General features: G+C 48.1%; 5 protein-coding genes across 8 annotated transcripts; 3 read left to right on the plus strand and 2 right to left on the minus strand.

Moving 5' to 3' along the window:
• Positions 1-2541: 2541 nt before the first annotated feature.
• On the minus strand, positions 2542-3449 carry LOC112878268. Its single transcript, XM_025942711.1, has one exon. The coding sequence runs from the start codon at positions 3358-3360 to the stop codon at positions 2836-2838; it is 525 nt and encodes a 174-aa protein (XP_025798496.1). The 5' UTR covers positions 3361-3449; the 3' UTR covers positions 2542-2835.
• A 225-nt stretch (positions 3450-3674) lies between these two features.
• On the minus strand, positions 3675-6514 carry LOC112874008 (protein WEAK CHLOROPLAST MOVEMENT UNDER BLUE LIGHT 1-like). The gene is made up of 3 exons (XM_025937144.1): positions 6383-6514; positions 5676-6051; positions 3675-5583 (listed from the first exon to the last, which is right to left on the minus strand). Exons 2-3 carry the CDS (start codon positions 6000-6002, stop codon positions 3814-3816), a joined length of 2097 nt encoding a protein of 698 aa, XP_025792929.1. The 5' UTR covers positions 6003-6051; positions 6383-6514; the 3' UTR covers positions 3675-3813.
• Positions 6515-6533: 19 nt separating this feature from the next.
• Positions 6534-9689, plus strand: LOC112874010. Its single transcript, XM_025937145.1, has 11 exons — positions 6534-6936; positions 7325-7408; positions 7637-7711; positions 7823-7865; positions 7970-8027; positions 8128-8289; positions 8361-8423; positions 8505-8596; positions 8914-8995; positions 9123-9233; positions 9331-9689. Exons 1-11 carry the CDS (start codon positions 6549-6551, stop codon positions 9469-9471), a joined length of 1299 nt encoding a protein of 432 aa, XP_025792930.1. The 5' UTR covers positions 6534-6548; the 3' UTR covers positions 9472-9689.
• Positions 9690-9828: 139 nt separating this feature from the next.
• LOC112874011 lies at positions 9829-12972 on the plus strand. Of its 2 annotated transcripts, XM_025937146.1 has the most exons (8): positions 9829-10776; positions 10915-11014; positions 11116-11187; positions 11611-11665; positions 11990-12078; positions 12241-12305; positions 12423-12516; positions 12638-12972. In XM_025937146.1, the coding sequence occupies exons 1-8, from the start codon at positions 10115-10117 to the stop codon at positions 12665-12667; spliced, it is 1167 nt and encodes a 388-aa protein (XP_025792931.1). In that variant the 5' UTR covers positions 9829-10114; the 3' UTR covers positions 12668-12972. The 2 variants fall into 2 exon arrangements, with proteins under 2 accessions (XP_025792931.1, XP_025792932.1); XM_025937147.1 differs by lacking the exon at positions 11116-11187.
• On the plus strand, positions 12638-15745 carry LOC112874012 (basic transcription factor 3-like). 3 transcript variants are annotated; one of them, XM_025937148.1, is made up of 6 exons: positions 12638-12740; positions 13871-13938; positions 14421-14569; positions 14652-14708; positions 15106-15144; positions 15255-15745. In XM_025937148.1, exons 2-6 carry the CDS (start codon positions 13871-13873, stop codon positions 15443-15445), a joined length of 504 nt encoding a protein of 167 aa, XP_025792933.1. In that variant the 5' UTR covers positions 12638-12740; the 3' UTR covers positions 15446-15745. The 3 variants fall into 3 exon arrangements, with proteins under 3 accessions (XP_025792933.1, XP_025792934.1, XP_025792935.1); XM_025937149.1 differs by lacking the exon at positions 12638-12740 and adding an exon at positions 13399-13481; XM_025937150.1 differs by lacking the exon at positions 12638-12740 and adding an exon at positions 13580-13803.
• Positions 15746-15979: the final 234 nt, after the last annotated feature.

Genomic DNA, 15979 nt, shown 5'->3' on the forward strand with positions numbered 1-15979 from the left:
TTTGGAGAAAATTTTGAAACTATAATAGTTGAGCGCAAAATTTCAAAAATAAAATTGCCTCCACGTATAGGTTCCACATTAGTATAAATATTTCAGCTTTATAATTTAAAAATAGTAATTTAGACTTTAAGTGATATAATTAGCAAGTTTATGGATATGAATGTGCATTTTGAAAGTTTATGGACCTAAATGACACTACTAGCCAAGTTCGATGACCAACCGTGCATTTTACTCTATTTTTTAACATCATGACACTCTTCCGTTCTTGTGGTGTTCAGTAGGCCAAAGCTGAGGGTGCGTTTGGCAACTGAATAGGAAAAGATATGGGAATTAGTGGTGGGATTGATGGAGGGAATTCGCTTGGAAGTTTGTTTTTTAATCACAATCCCTTGTTTGGTTTGCGGAGGGAATTAAGGGAGGAAGTTGCAAAGGGAATTCATATCCTCTATTTGGTATGTGGGTTTTGACATGAAAAATTATATTATAAGTCATGATGAATGATGAAGGGTTAAGATCATTTGTTTTCATCTTAAAGCAGAATTTCCTTCCAATTGCCACCCCTGTCTATGGGAAAAGATAGCTGAGAATTGAGTCTCTAAATTCCCTTTCTCCATCCAAAAATTCCCCTTCGCCATCCCAAGTAAACTCCCCCACCCCCCCCCCCCCCCCGCCCCAACACTAAACAAACAAGAAAATTTGAAAATTTTAGTCTCATATCTCTAGATTCCATTGCACCAATTACCCCCTTGAATGTACTGCAATTTCCCTCGGCCCTCGCTCATGAGCATCTCCCATATTTTAGTGGCTCGCGATGTCGCTGAACCTACGAAGTAATAAGGGCTACCTGTAAGTAAAAGAGAAAAAAAGGAATTCGTTTCCCTAATGCCAAACGGGGTGCTGACGTGCTATTGCGTGGCAGAGATATATTCAGATAATCAGACCAGGTAATCAATCTAATCAAGTTTGACAGAATCACACAAATATTCAAAAATCAAATGTTTCAGTAGGCGAGCATTTGACCCAATACCACTCTGTTAAAGTCTGCATCATACCGTGCAGCACATGCAACCTTTGAAGATTTCTACTAGGTAAGCATCATGGTTCTAGGAATAGTGTAGGCGAAGGGCATAATTCTTACACGATTGCCATGTACAATCTCAACACCAAATAACCAAAACTTGATCCAAACATACAGCTATAAAGGCAGGAGACGATGCTACACTGCTACAGCAACCATCACTGTAAAATGATAAGCTTAGTGTTGACTCGGAACAATCGCTGATCAACAACAGACTGTCAAGGTTCACATATCATAGGCAATCATCTCTTTATATGAGACCAATATAATTATGTACAAAACTTAAGGCGTAAAAATGCAATAGGAAGACCATTTGATTATCGAAAACAACATTGCTAACATACTCAAGCACAATGGATTAAACCAAATGCTTACTTCTAAAGATGCGACATACAATTAGTTCCATATCCTAAGACACAAAACAAAGTTCCAAGTCATACATCATAGGGAAAACCACCAAGCTGAAAATAGAAAACTAGATTTAGACCAGATAAGGTAGCGGCTGCAACAAACCAGATTGCCGCACGGATCAGCCCTAAATAAAGAAGAGTGAGGAGGTTCTTATATATATAGTTCACATTTAAACTAGAAGCCAAAACTTCCCGATATAAACTATAAGAATAGAAACAGGCCCCAAGGGCCGTTCAGTTGTCCCAGCAGTAGGCATCATGTTATGCAGACAAGAACCTTAATGTTTGATTATTAATTTAGCAATCTTCGTAAGACATAAACACAGCTAAAAAGGTGTCACTGTGGAGCCTATGACATTAATCAATGCAAGAGCCTCCAAGTAAAGGAAGATAGGCATTGAAGCAGAGCATGCAGACACCAGTTTGTTGTTTAATGAAGTTGCACAGTCAAGTTCATGGACAAGTTCCAAAAAGAAATGATACAAGCATTATTATGTCGCTGTGCGGATAAAACACTAGACTGCTTCAGACCAGTCTTTATCCCACCCCAAAAAGATAGATAGCCTACCAAACAAATAGCACCAGTTAGCTGAGAAAATTCAGCGTATTTACTGACACACGATTGCACCAGATAACCATATATTTATCAATAACTTGTAACGTACCAAAAAAGAAATCGCTAAGCTGTGGAATCAATCAACAATTTACATGTTTTTCTATTAAAGATGATGCCAAAGTAGAATGCTCTCAGAAATCTGGAAAACTGCAGAGGATGCATGGTCATATTCATAGACAAGTTCCAACATGAAATGATCCTGCCATTAGTGTGTCACCGTGTGGAGGAGAAATCAGATTGCTTTGGAGCAATGTACTCCATACGAGACTATCAAACAAATATAAAGACTATTGAATGGATATAAGTCCATCAGGGGAGGAAGTTCTACACATTCATAATATACAATTGCACAGGCAACCAAACAACCCCATCAGGGGAGGAGATTCTGCACATTTCTAATCTACGATTGCACAGGCAACCAGAAATTACACCATGGCTTGTAGAAAGAACACCGAATTTTGCTTAGCTGTGGCAGTCAACAAGGTAATGCATGTTTTGCAATAACAAAGTAAGAATTCTTTCAGTTTGACTATGTAGGAACACATCAAGAGCGTATTCATTCATAATTTCAATTTCCTTTCCCCACACGACATACATAGACAGAATCAGAGAGACGCGACATATATAGGTGCATACAGCTTATACTGCATAATTTAATTCCGAGTAAATCATGCAATATTATTGCGAACCCTTTGGTTGCCCTCGGGAAGACCGAAGACGGATCCCCAATCCTAGTTCTTACCGGCGCCGTACTCCTCGGCGTCGTGGATGATGACGTAGCCGGCCTTCTTGGGGCTCTCGGAGTCGGACAGTTGGTCCTCGTCGTCGCTGTAGACGTCGTCGTAGCCGGAGGCGCAGGTGGAGGCGATGAGCGACCAGACGAGGTACATGGTCGCGGCGGTGAGGGCGCCGCAGCCGAATCCGAAGAGGAGGCCGGAGACGACGACGAGGATGTCCTTGGCGCGCTCCTGCACGGACGAGGCGACCTCCGACTCGGAGGCCGCGGCGGCGGCTGGGAGGGCCTCGGTGCGGCGGATCTGGTGCGGGCCGAGGCGGCGGACGCGGAGGACGGTGACGACGGTGGTGGTGAGGGGCGCGGGGTTGGTGGGGTCCGGGTTGGGCCTGGAGACGGAGGAGAAGGAGATGAGGAGCGTCTGCGCGTGGCCGCACTGGCGCGCGTCGGCGCCGGGGGAGGCGGCGATGAGGGACACCGCGGCGACGGCGGCGAGGAGGAGGAGCTTGCCGGCGGCGGCCATGGCGGCGACGACGCGGCGGATTTGGGGGGGGGATCGGAGGGTGAGTTGGGGAAAGGGGAAAATAAGGAGGTTGCAGACGTTTGACTTGGTGGGGGCACGCACTTGTCGAGTCTGAGCCTTCGCCTTCGCCTTCGCGAATTATCAGGAGCGTAGTTTCAAAATTTGTCTTGCCAATATTTTGACCTGCCCTAGTTTTAGCGAGGTAAATTTTGGAACCAAACGTAAACGTATCAGACTCTAGGCTATTGATTTGGTCAAAGGTCAAAAATCATTTTTCCTTTTTCTGGTCGGTAGCAAGGCCCACCATGCGCGTATTGGGAATCATGATCAGTAATAAAACAATGATCTGCCAGCCTGTGCGACCAATCCACATTTACACATGCATCGTTGATCTGCTCGGACGGAGTAGGCAAGCCGTGTACGCACACCAAAAGAGAAGCAAAAGGATAGTGATCACTTCCAAGACTGCGCTCTTTTTCGCGCCAAGAACATGACCATTCGCGGGAAGAACGTCGTCTTCCTCTGCCTCGCATCCGCCTCCGCCGTCGACGCCATCAGCTCGGTCCTCGGCATGTATCCTCCTCTCGGGCTCAGTATGTGAGGATTCCCGCGCCCGTCGCCGGCGCCCGGGTCGTTGAGCACGGAGATCTCAGCGAGCCCCGCGCGGGGCGACTCGGTCTCGCCGGCCGCGCGCCGCTGCGGATCGTGCTCGGCATGCCACTGCCTGAGCTCCCGCTCCGCCGAAAGCTTCCCGAACTCCTCCTCCTCGGCCTCCAGCGTCGCCGCCTCAAGCGCTTGCCGCCTCTGCTCGCTCTGCCTGTCTTGCTTCGCGAGCTTCTCCAGGCTACGCACCTCCGCGTCCTTGGCTTCCTTGATCAGCTTCACCGCCTCCATCACCCGCTTCCCGGCGATCTCCTCCGTCTCCCGCGCTCTCCGGCTCAGCTCGTCGTACTCCTCCACCGTCAGTGTCACGCCCCCTTCGACGGCGGCCTCGCTCTGCTGTGACTTGTTCGACGGCCTGCTTTCCTGCAGAATCGCGGCCGCCGAGGCCGTGGCGATCTCCTCCGACGTGGCGGCGGCGAGTATCTCCCGCTTCACCGCCTCCAGCCGCGCCTCCATGGTGGTGACGGAGGCCTTCGCCACGCCGGCCTCTTCCCTGGCCTTCGCAACCTCCTCGCGAGCAGATCGGGCCTTCGCCTTCGCCGCCTCCGCTTCTCGCCGCGCCTCGCCTATCTGTTCGGCCATCTTGCTCTCGTCCTTGTCCGCCTTTGCTGCTGCCTCCGCCGCGGCGAGCTCGGAGGTCACCCGGCTCAACTCGTAGTTGAGAGAAGGGATTGATGCTGACGAGAGCGCTTCCTTCCGCCGCAGCGCGGCGAGCTCCGCCTTCTCCTTGGCCAGTTCATCTCCCATCGAGGCGGCGGCGACGCGCAGGCACCTGGCTTCGTCCTTGGCCCTCTCGACGCTCGCCTTCACGTCTTCAAGCTCCTTGTTGATCTTCTCCAGCATCGGCAGGGAGCTCACCGTGGGCTTATCGTCCTCTTCGACGGCGCAAGCGAGCAGCTCGGCTTTTAGGTTCGCCATCAGTTCGGAAGCCGCCTCCGCCTTCATCTCGACATCACAGGCCGCCATCAGCTCAGCTCGTAGCCTCTTGGCCTCCTGCTGGGCATCCTCCAGCTCCATCTGCCATTGCGACTTGTCTTGCTCCAATGCCAACGCGAGGCTCAGTCTCTTCTCCTCCGCCTCCACAAGGGCGGCGTGCGAAGACTCCAGCTCCGCTTTCAGCGCAAAGAGCTCGGCGGCGAGGTCCTCGACGGCCTTGCCAGTCTCCCGCGACTCCGCGGCGGCCTCCCGCGCTCGCGCCTCCACCGCTGCCGCCTCGGCCGCGGCGGCTGCGCACACCTTCTCCCGCGACTGGAGCTCCGCTCGCGCCGCCTGCAGGTCCGCGAGCGCGCCCTCCAGCTCCGCCTTCGCCGCGGCTCTCTCGCTGGCGCCGCGCTGCAACTCCCTGAGGCGGCGGTCGGCGAGCTCGGCTTCCTGGCGCGCTTGGGCCTCCTCAATCTGCGCCTTCTTGAGGCTGAGCCTCAGCTTATCGGCCGCGCTCGTGGTGGTCCTCAGCTCGTGCAGAACCTGTGCGCTGCCGGCCTCTGCCTCCATTGATCTCCTGTGGTGCTCCGTGACGTCTTCCTGCACCTTGTCGCACTCATCATGGGCTCGCTTGCGTTTCTGTGCCATGAAATGTGGGTGCATACTAAGAAATCATCTGAAAATAATAGAAAAGGATTGGAATTGCACAATATAATATATACGAGCCACACCTCTCTCCAATCAAGGATGCCCCCGAATTTGGTGACGGCGCCTTTGACGGAATCGATGGGCGCGGCGGTGTCGACGTGCGACTTGGGATCGATGACCTCGATGAAGCGAGTGGCGATCTCTGAGGCTTTGTAGCTGCTGCTGATCTGCTCCTGCTCCTGCTCCTGCGGCGGCGTTTCATCTTGGTGTTGGTCTTGGGCGTCTTGGTGAGAGGTGGATGCGGGAGCGATGGAGGGCCCTTGAAGGTTAGCTTCCTCCATCCCGCAGCCGCAGCATAGGTGTATGATGTAGAAGAAAAGTCTGACGACCACAGGAGAAGAAACAATCATCAATCATGGATGAGCCTTGCATTACTTCACATTGTGCCGCTGCCTGTAACTGATGGAGAGGCTGTTAGTAAGAAAGTAGTAAAAGCCAATTTGCGTCCGAGGAACTGAAAATCTGTATGTATCACCACAAATGCAAATGCAAAAGCAAACGCAAACGCAAACGCGATTGATTGGTCCTTGCTCACGCAATTGGGTGGTACGGTACCTCATGGCTCCCAGGCATGGCCGAGTGGCCTCTCAATCGATTCAGGCTCCTCCTTGTCTTTCGGAAAAAAGGATTCAGGCTCGTTCTTCGTTCCAAATTCAACAAGCTAAGGCGATTGATTCGGCAATGCACCGGCAGGGAGGCGAGAAATTTACATGGAGGCAGCGAAAGGTACCTGGATGCCCGGCCCCTTGTAGTCGTCCTTGTCTCCTTGCTCGGTTTCTCGCTGGAAGTCCGTCCGTCGATGAGAAAGGAGAGGAGACAGATTGGGCTGGAAGTCCTGGTTTGGTTTGGTTTGGCCGTTGAGAAGAGAGGAGGGAGGAGAGGACCAGGGAGGGAGAATGTGGTGTGGTGGGGAGAGAAGCTCGCGCGCCAGCCGCGGAGCCTCCCGCCCGCATACGCCACCCGCATACGGCCAGCCATCACCATGCCACGGGCTTTATCTCGGCCTCCCTGCTGGGCCATCCGTAGCCCACTGGAGGCCCAGAAGGGCGGTGCTGTGCGTCGTGTCGCTGCGGAGTCCACACACAGCAGGTGACAGACAGGCCGCGGCTCAGTCAGGTGAGGTCGCCGCCGTCCACCACCACCGGATCGAGAGGATGAGACCACCGGTGAGCAGGGGGGCCTTCGCGTCCGTGCTGCTGGGGCGGCGCGCGCTCGGGGCTTCCCTGGTCGCCGCCCGCTGCGCCTCCTCGGCCGCCTCCCCTGCCGCCGCCGTTACTGCCTCCGGTGAGGCCAAAAACCTTCGTGCTTCTCGTTGATTGGTAGCCTTGCCTCCGTCTCGCATTTACTCAGTAGCAATCCAAGTGATTAGTAAATGAGTAGTACTGTTTATTATTAGTATGCCCCTGGCCACTGACGGCTGTCGATAAAACCCATGTCGTCGTTACTTAGTGGCAAAATTGCCTCCATTCATGTGCCAGTGGCGTTTCCCTCACCAGTTGATCCTTTTTTTTTGAAAGAGGCCAATTGATCTTGTGTGTCTTAGTGCGTTCTGATGCCCCTTCGTTTGGATTGTCCTTGTAATTAACTAGAATCACGCTATTGGAGTGCCAACAAATCCATTTCTTCCCTTAATGGCATTTGGGTTTCTAACAATTTTCCTGCTGAAATCCAGACCATGCATCCTTTGTTAAGGAAATCGCCGCAACGGATCCCCCGGAGCATCTCAACTCTCTCTTGAATGTGCTTCAGGCACGAGGTAGGACGCAAAATATCACACTTGCATTACTTTCTTTTATGGTTGCTTCTCTGTTGTCCATCCGCGGTGCATGTCTGAATGGGGGCCCTTTTACCAGCCTGATAGAGTGGCAAATTGTTACGAATTCGAGTCTCTGGTAGATTTTTGGCCGCAGAAATCACACTGTTGAAATCTAGCTGTTGGGACTTAGGACCCTCTCGATCTTGACCACACAAATATATTTGACAGGTGAAATGATTGTTTCTCCTGGAGCAAAAAGAGGCTTGATTCCGGTGGTTATTCCCTTATCAGAAAGTCCAGCAGGTTTGAATGCCTTATAGTTTGAGCGAATTGCTTGATAACAAACATTTGTGATCTAGGTTTGAGAAGTCTCTGAGTCTCTGGCTTTACCTGACATCATCTGTCAAAATGTAGGTAATTTAACATCCCTACTTAGATGGCCAACTGCTCCAACTGGGTACATTGCCACCCCATGTGCTGTGAATTTTATATCCATTTTATAAATCTTTGACAGTGGCAATCTAATTAATGTTTATGCGTTCGTATCCACTTGCCCTTCAGGATGGAGATGCCTGTAGTGGAAGTTCGTAAGCATGGGTTGTGGCTTTTGGCTAAGAATGTAAGTTTATATTGTTTCTTGTTACTAGTGCCTTGACTTATTATTGTAAATGAAAGGTACATGATAAATTTCTATACACATTTTTACTCATATTTATCAGGTGAAACAATATATTCACAGAATACTTGTTGAGGCTGACATCAATGCTAATGCTGGTGACGATATATGGGCTGCTGTGGACGAAGCTGGTGAAAACCTTTACACTAAAGGTGACTTCAAAGAGTCACAGCTGGCGAATCTTGATGTCTATTTGTTGAAGAAGGTTGAGAGATACACATTAGTTCCTAATTACTGAGTTAGAAGACAGCTTTTTGTACTGATGCTTTTTTGTAGGTTGGACTTTTCCCTGACGTTATAGAGAGGAAAACATTACACCATCTGGGAAAAGGAGATAATGTAAAACTCCTAGATCTTCTAAGAGATGCACCAGTCTTCTTTGGATACTGATTTTTAATATGCTTCAGTTTTTCTCTTCAGGTCTCAGCTCTTATCACTGGAGAATTCTACACTAGAGATCAATTTCCCGGATTTGGAAGACCCTTTGTGTTCAATGCAGAGATTTTAAAAAGGTATTACGTAACATGAGCAGTTTAATTTCCTGATTTAATTGCAACATGCAAGAAAAAAAATATTGGGCACATGTAGAATTTGTTCTAAAACAAATCTGAACTCTCTGGCCTGAAAAAGTCAGTTATGCATTGCCATCTGCAGCCACTGCAGTGCCATGTATTTTAACTGTGATATATTTCCCATGCACAGAGGCCTGAGAAGCCACTGCAGTGCCATAAATTTTAATGTAATATAGTTCCCATGCACAAAGGCCTGAGTGGAATTTAATGTTACCTCTATTCCTAATTTATCTAGGTTTTTTTTTTTTGCTGTTAAGAGTCGGGCGTACATCTGAAGCCAAAGATTCAGCCCGTGTGGCTTTGAAGTCACCATGGTGGACACTAGGCTGCAGTTACGAAGTATGATTTCTCTGGCCTTTTCATGTTTTGCCTATATGCCTATCACCCATCAAATATTTCCCTGTTCTCTTAAGGTCACTTGTTATTGAAACTAAAGACTAACAGATACAACTTTTCAATGAGACAGGAGGCTGCTGAATTAGCTGGGTGGGAGGATGAGCAGATCGAATTTATAAGAGAGAAGATAACCGAGGAGGGTAAGCGTGAGGATCTGAAGAAAGGGAAAGCTCCAGAACAGGTCTGTGTTGACAGTTCTCATTTTAACTTGTGATTGTAGTGGCCAATATTTTCTTGGCTGACGCCATCACCTTTGCTGCTTTCCCGGTCACGCCCAGGTGGTCCTTGACGAGGCAGCATTTCTAATGGACTTAGCATATGTGGATGGTAACTGGGATGATGTGGTGGACCGGATTGCTGAGTGTTACAGAGAAGCTGGGCTTGATGACATTGCAAAGTTCATTGCCTACAGGGAATAGGTGTTAGGTTCCCTATGCTTTACAATTTTATTGAAGCAATTTTGGCAAGCTTTCTATTATTCATAAGAGAAATTGTTCCAACCTGTTGAATTTAGGAATAATACTTCCCCTTCACACAGGCGCTAGCTCATGGATTTCTGTCGTCGTTTAGTGATTGGCACCATAATAGACATGTCCTTGTTTTGTCTAGCTCCCAACACAAGTTTTTGTTTTTGCCATTGCTTATTCAGGATTATTATGCACTGTCAGACTGCCATTTTGCTAGATAGCATGTAGAAGTATGCATCCTTTGTAGGGCTCCAATTTATTTACCAGAGTGCTAGGTTTAATTGTAATCACGAAAGAATGTCACTCTTAGAAGCAGTTATTATCCGTCACAGCCAAAGATTATCCTGGGAGTTAACGAGTACGGACACGGGACACTCTGGCCGCCTCGACATGCCAACCAACTCGGCAACTCCCAACCGATTGCCACGGGGACGCCCAACGGGCACGTCTCCTACGACAACGCGGCGCGGCCCTGTCCACCTTCCCCTCCCGCCTCCGCACTTGTCCCCGAACCCTAGCGCTGCCGCCATCTCATTACAGCGAAACCCTACGACCTTGATTGCTCTGCTGCAGCCTGCAGCTTCCTTCTGCTGCGATGGAGGAAGGCGGATTTGATTTTTGGAATATTCCGCGCGGCCCGGAGGCGGCGGTCGGATCGCCCCTGCCGCCACCGAGCAGCGGCTGCTGGGCGGGGATCAACGACCAATGCCCGGCGGCCTCCCCGCCCCTGATCAGCGCCGATGGAAGCTGCTGGCCGCTGGACCTATCGATGCTTGGCGGCGACGACATGTTGACCACGGGGGTCAGAGGACCATTGGCGCTCGAAGCCGAGGAACGGAGGTTGTGCGGCCACCAGTGGATCCACGGCGACGGCGGCCTCCCCGACCAGGCTGGGGGTCGGCGGCTGCTGGACGTCATCGACTCGCCGTGGACGAGCCAAGCACCTCTCGACTCGGGGTCGGGGGCCACGAATCAACTCCAAGCGGGCGCTCACCACCGCTGGGGAATGGACTGTTCGCTGCCGGTGCCGGTAACCCCGCCCGCCGGGACGAACGCCTTGTTGGTGGGAGCCCCGGCCACCGGGCCAAGCCAAGCGCCTCCGGAGCCTGCTGCGGCGTTGCGCGAGCACGGGATGGTGGACATGATGAAAAAGGTGGCCGAAATGGTCCGTACTGCGGAAGAGTTCGCCAAGGACGAAGCCGCGAGCAGAGTGTGGTCCGAGGAGGAGCACAGAGAGCTGCTCTACCGCCTTCAATGGTACTTGCGATCGTCTGCGTCAAATCCGTCTTCTGTTTTTCCCATACCACCAATGCAAGCTAGTCTCTTTACTATATATGGTCGTTTGATGTACTCCCCGGTCCCGCTGTTCCTCTATCTGAATTTGTTCTTCGCAAGGTATGCCAAGCATGACAGTGCCACCATGTGTATCAACATCGCATTCCATCTGCCCAACAAGACTGCAAAGGATGTCGCCCTGCGATGGCGGTGGTTGCAGGTGACTGATTTCCTACTTGAATTGGGGGCATATGTACACAGCACGGTTTCTTGTGCTTAAATAAATAAAAGATCATCTGCCGATTCTCTTTTGTGTTCTAGAACAAGGAAAAAATTGCCAAGAATAATGCAGAGTTGGTAGAGAAAGATTCTTCTGGGGTAAAGGTTAAGAAGGTAAGCATGCAAAAGCATATGTGATTCTGAATTCAACAGTTACAACAAAACTCAGCTTGGTATACTTCATACCAGTATGACATAACAGCATAAATAAGGACTATCATATCTTATTGTGAAAGCGCATGTCATAGATATTAACTTGCAGAATTCATTCTTTGTGCTAATCTGATGTTGAGAGATGCCATTATCTAGGAAGAAAAGAGGGCATATAGTTGAACTTGCTTGGCCTGATTAATTGGATCATGTGACGCCATCACAGTAATATCTGCATTTTATCTTTCCGATTGGCATGAAAACGCCATCCTGTGAATTTTGGTCTTTTTTCAATAGAGGCGTGCTTTTCATAACCTTCATTACTAACTTGTAATATGTGACGCGTTGTGCATCTTCCTTTGACTTAATAACCATCTCATTGGACAGGGGCAGGGAACTAAGGGCGCTAATAAAAATAACAACATGTATCCCCTTTCCAAAGGTACTGTTGATAAAGTAGTTTGCCTATTCAATATCGAAGAATTCTTCCTCCCTTAATCTCATTCTTGATCTTTTAGATTAATGGCTTGCTGATTGAGGTTGTTCATCTAGTCAGTAATCTATGCCCTTTTCCCCTGAATTATAATGCTATTCAATTTGCCAAGAATTCAAGTATTGCTCGTAACATTTTGGTTAGCCCCAACTTTGAAATTTATTTAGCCTGGACAGGTAAGTTTCAATAAAATTTAGTTACCGCTGCTCTGTAAATGCTATTCCCCAACCAACTTTGCGAATGGCTGATTTACCTTTTTCCGTTATGTTACAGAGGCTCTAGATTCCAAGAGTACTAGAGAGCTTCTCCGGGATAGTCATATTTTTATGCAACAAATAGAAGAGAACATAAAAGCAGGAGAGGTATGCTTTGTCATGCCGTACATTGACTTATACGTTTAAGCCTTTGTCAGACACTTGATGTCACAAGGTTCTTTAGTCTCTACAGTTTCATCATGGGAGTAACCTCCCTGTAGTTTTGTTTTTTCTCAAGGCAATAAACTGCATTGGTTTTGTTTTGGGCAGTTGGGCAACGATACTGCAGACTACTTTCACTACGTGAAAACTAACATGGATGCTATAGTAACGAGGTAAATCAAAACACATACCGACTGATGAAATATACTGATTTTTTTTGAAGCAAATGAAATATACTGATTTGAGTATAGCCATTCTCTGAAAACAAGTGCTACGGTTTGCTTGTGCAGAGAGAAGGAATTTTGTAGAATCAGCATCCCCATGCCTCCCATAGATGAGCAAGGCCTAGAGAAAATCCGACAGCAGTCTCGTCACAGTTCATCGGTACCTTCTGACACTTTGCGATTAATCCTGTTGTTGCGTCTGCTTCCAGTTTTATGCCGTGTCCTTTTCTTCTGAACTAAATGATGATATCTTTTTTTCTGTTCATGGCCAAAAAAAAAAGAAAAACCAGGTCGGCAAAAAGGGTGCATGATGGCTGGAGGGCACCGCACAAAGGTGGAGAGAAGAAGAAACAGGCCACCGTTGGAATTCTGAAAGATGAAAATGTTCGCATTGCATTGAGCTGTTCTCTTGCCTCCTTTATTTGCACTCTATCACAAGAGCGTTAGGTTTAAGCATGACTGAAAGTCAGCCCAGCCATGCTTTGTTTCGTGCTAATACTCCCTCTGTTTTTATTTACATGCCGTATTAGGGTTGTTCTAAGTCAAATTTGGTCAACGTTGACTAAATTTATAGAAAAAATAATAATATTTATAATACCAAATTTGTTTCATTGAATCCACCATGAAATATATTTGATAGTGCATATGTTGGATAATATAGTTGTTGCTATATTTTTGTACAGACTTGATCAAAAATTTAGGATAACCTAATATGATATGTAAATAAAAATGAAGCGAGTAAGTGGGACAAATTTTGGCGCGCCGAAGTCGCTTTGCTTCAAGATCCTGCCTGACGATGTGTGCCATTTGTACTATGAGCGTATGATGATGTCTGTATTGTACGAATAGGTACTAGGATGCACTTTGTAGAACAAAACGGGCCCCATGCCCGAAAACCCGAGCCCAACCACCTCACGCGGTGCGCACAGGACGGCGTCCGTCCATTCCGACGCAGGCGGACGGCCAGGATTGGCCGGTTGTTTGTTAAAACCCTAACGCGGAGGCCGTCCGTCCGCCCGAGTCCCCTATCTGCTAATCCCCCCTCCCCCCAACCCCCCCTCTCCCCCTCTTTCTTCCTCCTCCACGCCGTCCTCTCCGCCCCGCCGCCGCCACCGCCTAGCAAAGGTTAGCGAGACCGCCGATGCCCCTCTCCTCTCCCCGCCCTCTTGCCATGTTTTTCTTTACTAGGGTTGGACCGCTGTTTATGTGCGGTTCCGTCGATTCATTGCTCCATTGGTCGGTATTGTTGTATTGGTTGTGCGCTCAATCTTCGCAATCTGTTCCGTCTGTGGCCTAGATTTAGCCCTCGAGCAAGCAGCAAGGACTTGTGAGATTGGATTTAGCAGCCTGATTTGCCTATCTGCCGTTTTGGTAGATTCGGGTGTACGGTTGGGAAAAGCCCCCGCTGGATTTGCGCAAGCGCGGCTGCCTCGTGCTCTCTCACTATGTATTATGACTGGTCCCTGCTGTCTCTATCGTCTGCCTCTGTGCCTCATGTGACTTTTGTCTTGCAGATGAATGTGGATAAGCTCAAGAAGATGGCGGGCGCTGTGCGCACCGGAGGAAAGGGCAGCATGCGCAGGTGCTTCCTTGTTCTCTTCCTGCTTTCACATGTGTTACAGTGTTAGTGATTAGTATGAAAGCGTTTACATTTGTCACATGGGAATGACCTCCAAAATATTTAGCATTGCAAGTGCCATTACAATTCACATAGGTATTTGGTACAATATAATTACAAGAGGCAATAGCTAAAGTGTGCTTTTGATATCACACTGTTATCCGAAATGGCAAGTAGGCATTATTGAAGTTTATGTTGTGCTAACTCACATATTGAGCATCCATATGTACGGTGGGGAAACTGCATCCTTTTTGTGGCAACTTGTGCAGGAACATATCCTTCCTTTAGATATATACGTAGATACCTAAGCACCTAAGCTTGTATCGTGATAAAGATCCTTTTGGGCCCATATCCTCCCCTCCCTACTAACAATAATGTGTTGTCATGGAGTTTCTTCTGGACCCGTAGTTCCATACTGATAACGTATGAGGAAATTTTGTTGGCAGGAAGAAGAAGGCAGTTCACAAGACCACAACCACCGATGACAAGAGGCTTCAAAGTACTTTAAAAAGAATCGGAGTGAACACTATTCCTGGTATTGAGGAGGTCAACATTTTCAAGGATGATGTTGTGATCCAATTTCAGAACCCTAAAGGTGAAATCTTGCCATGCTGATGCATTAACTTCTGCTGGTCATTGACTTTGTCTAACATTGTCAATCTTTCTGTTTGCTGCAGTGCAAGCATCCATTCCTGCAAATACATGGGTAGTCAGTGGAGTACCACAGACGAAAAGTGAGTCGATAATTTTCTTTGGAATCTATGCATGCTTGATCGTTGTTGAGTACCCTTCTATTTATACTATACAGTCTGCACAAATTCATAGCTGGTGCCTGAGACATGGTATAATTATGTCTTGGTTCTTATGTCCAATGTCTTAATGGTTGGTCTTGCCTACCTTCTTAACTTAGAATTACTCTTGACATGCTGTAAGAGCAAGGGTCGCAACTAACGAATGATGTGAATATGAATAGCCTCGTTTTTTTAAACATGTAATGCCTTTAGTTCCTTATGTGTTTAAAGCATCTTTGTTATTCCATTACAATTCTTCAACGTGGTGTATCTGAAAGGTTTTCGTTTCTGTTATATTGGAGGTTCTGTGCCCCTAATCATTGCTTTCTTGTTTGAACAGGTCTGCAGGACCTGCTGCCAACGATTATTAACCAACTGGGTATGAATTTTTCTACATTGTTTTGTTGAATGCACTTCAATTAATTGCCTCTGCTTGTTGTGAAACAACTCCTGTTATTGCTTGCCTAACCTTGGCTTACTCCTCTTCAGGCCCTGATAACCTGGACAACCTTCGGAGGCTTGCTGAGCAGTTCCAGAAGCAGGTGCCTGGTGCTGAGACTGGTGCCAGCGCAGCTGCACAGGATGATGATGATGTCCCTGAGCTTGTCCCGGGAGAGACATTTGAAGAGGCCGCCGAGGAGAAGAAGGAACCAGAGCCTGAAGAGAAGAAAGAATCATAATTTTGCACATCTCATCCATTGTTGCCATCTGCCATGAGAGACGTGCTCTTCCGTGAACTCTGAGTCTCTGACGTGCCTTATTGGTCTCCATGTGCTCCAGTTTTCAGTTTTACAAGGATTTGGTCGAATCCCAGTCAAATTGAGTTTTGCAACAAGTGTGTGTTTCACGTTTGCAAGTTATTTTTTGATTACGAGAAATGTGTAGAGCTGTAATCTAGTGGAGGCTTAAGCTGCAAATGATGGGTGGTGATGATGGATGAGAGCTCCTAAGCACTTTTGAGTTTCCTTTAAAGTTCTGAATGGCTGCCTGTTGTAAGCACGTGGTGGTTCTTCGACGGTTGAATGCTCTCAGCGATCTTCAGCTCTGCTCTGAAAAGTTCGGTTTTGCGGTTGAATGCAAAGGATACTGCGATTAAACGTGTCAAACATGTGCCCCTCTTATCCTTCCACGTTGCTAATTGCCAACCATCCTCTCCTATCACGCAGCAGTTACAGCGTGCATTGTTCTTCCAGGTGCCGATTGGCTTGCCTTGT

Source organism: Panicum hallii, chromosome 9 (assembly GCF_002211085.1).
Source record: "Panicum hallii strain FIL2 chromosome 9, PHallii_v3.1, whole genome shotgun sequence".
Classification (NCBI taxonomy): domain Eukaryota; kingdom Viridiplantae; phylum Streptophyta; class Magnoliopsida; order Poales; family Poaceae; genus Panicum; species Panicum hallii.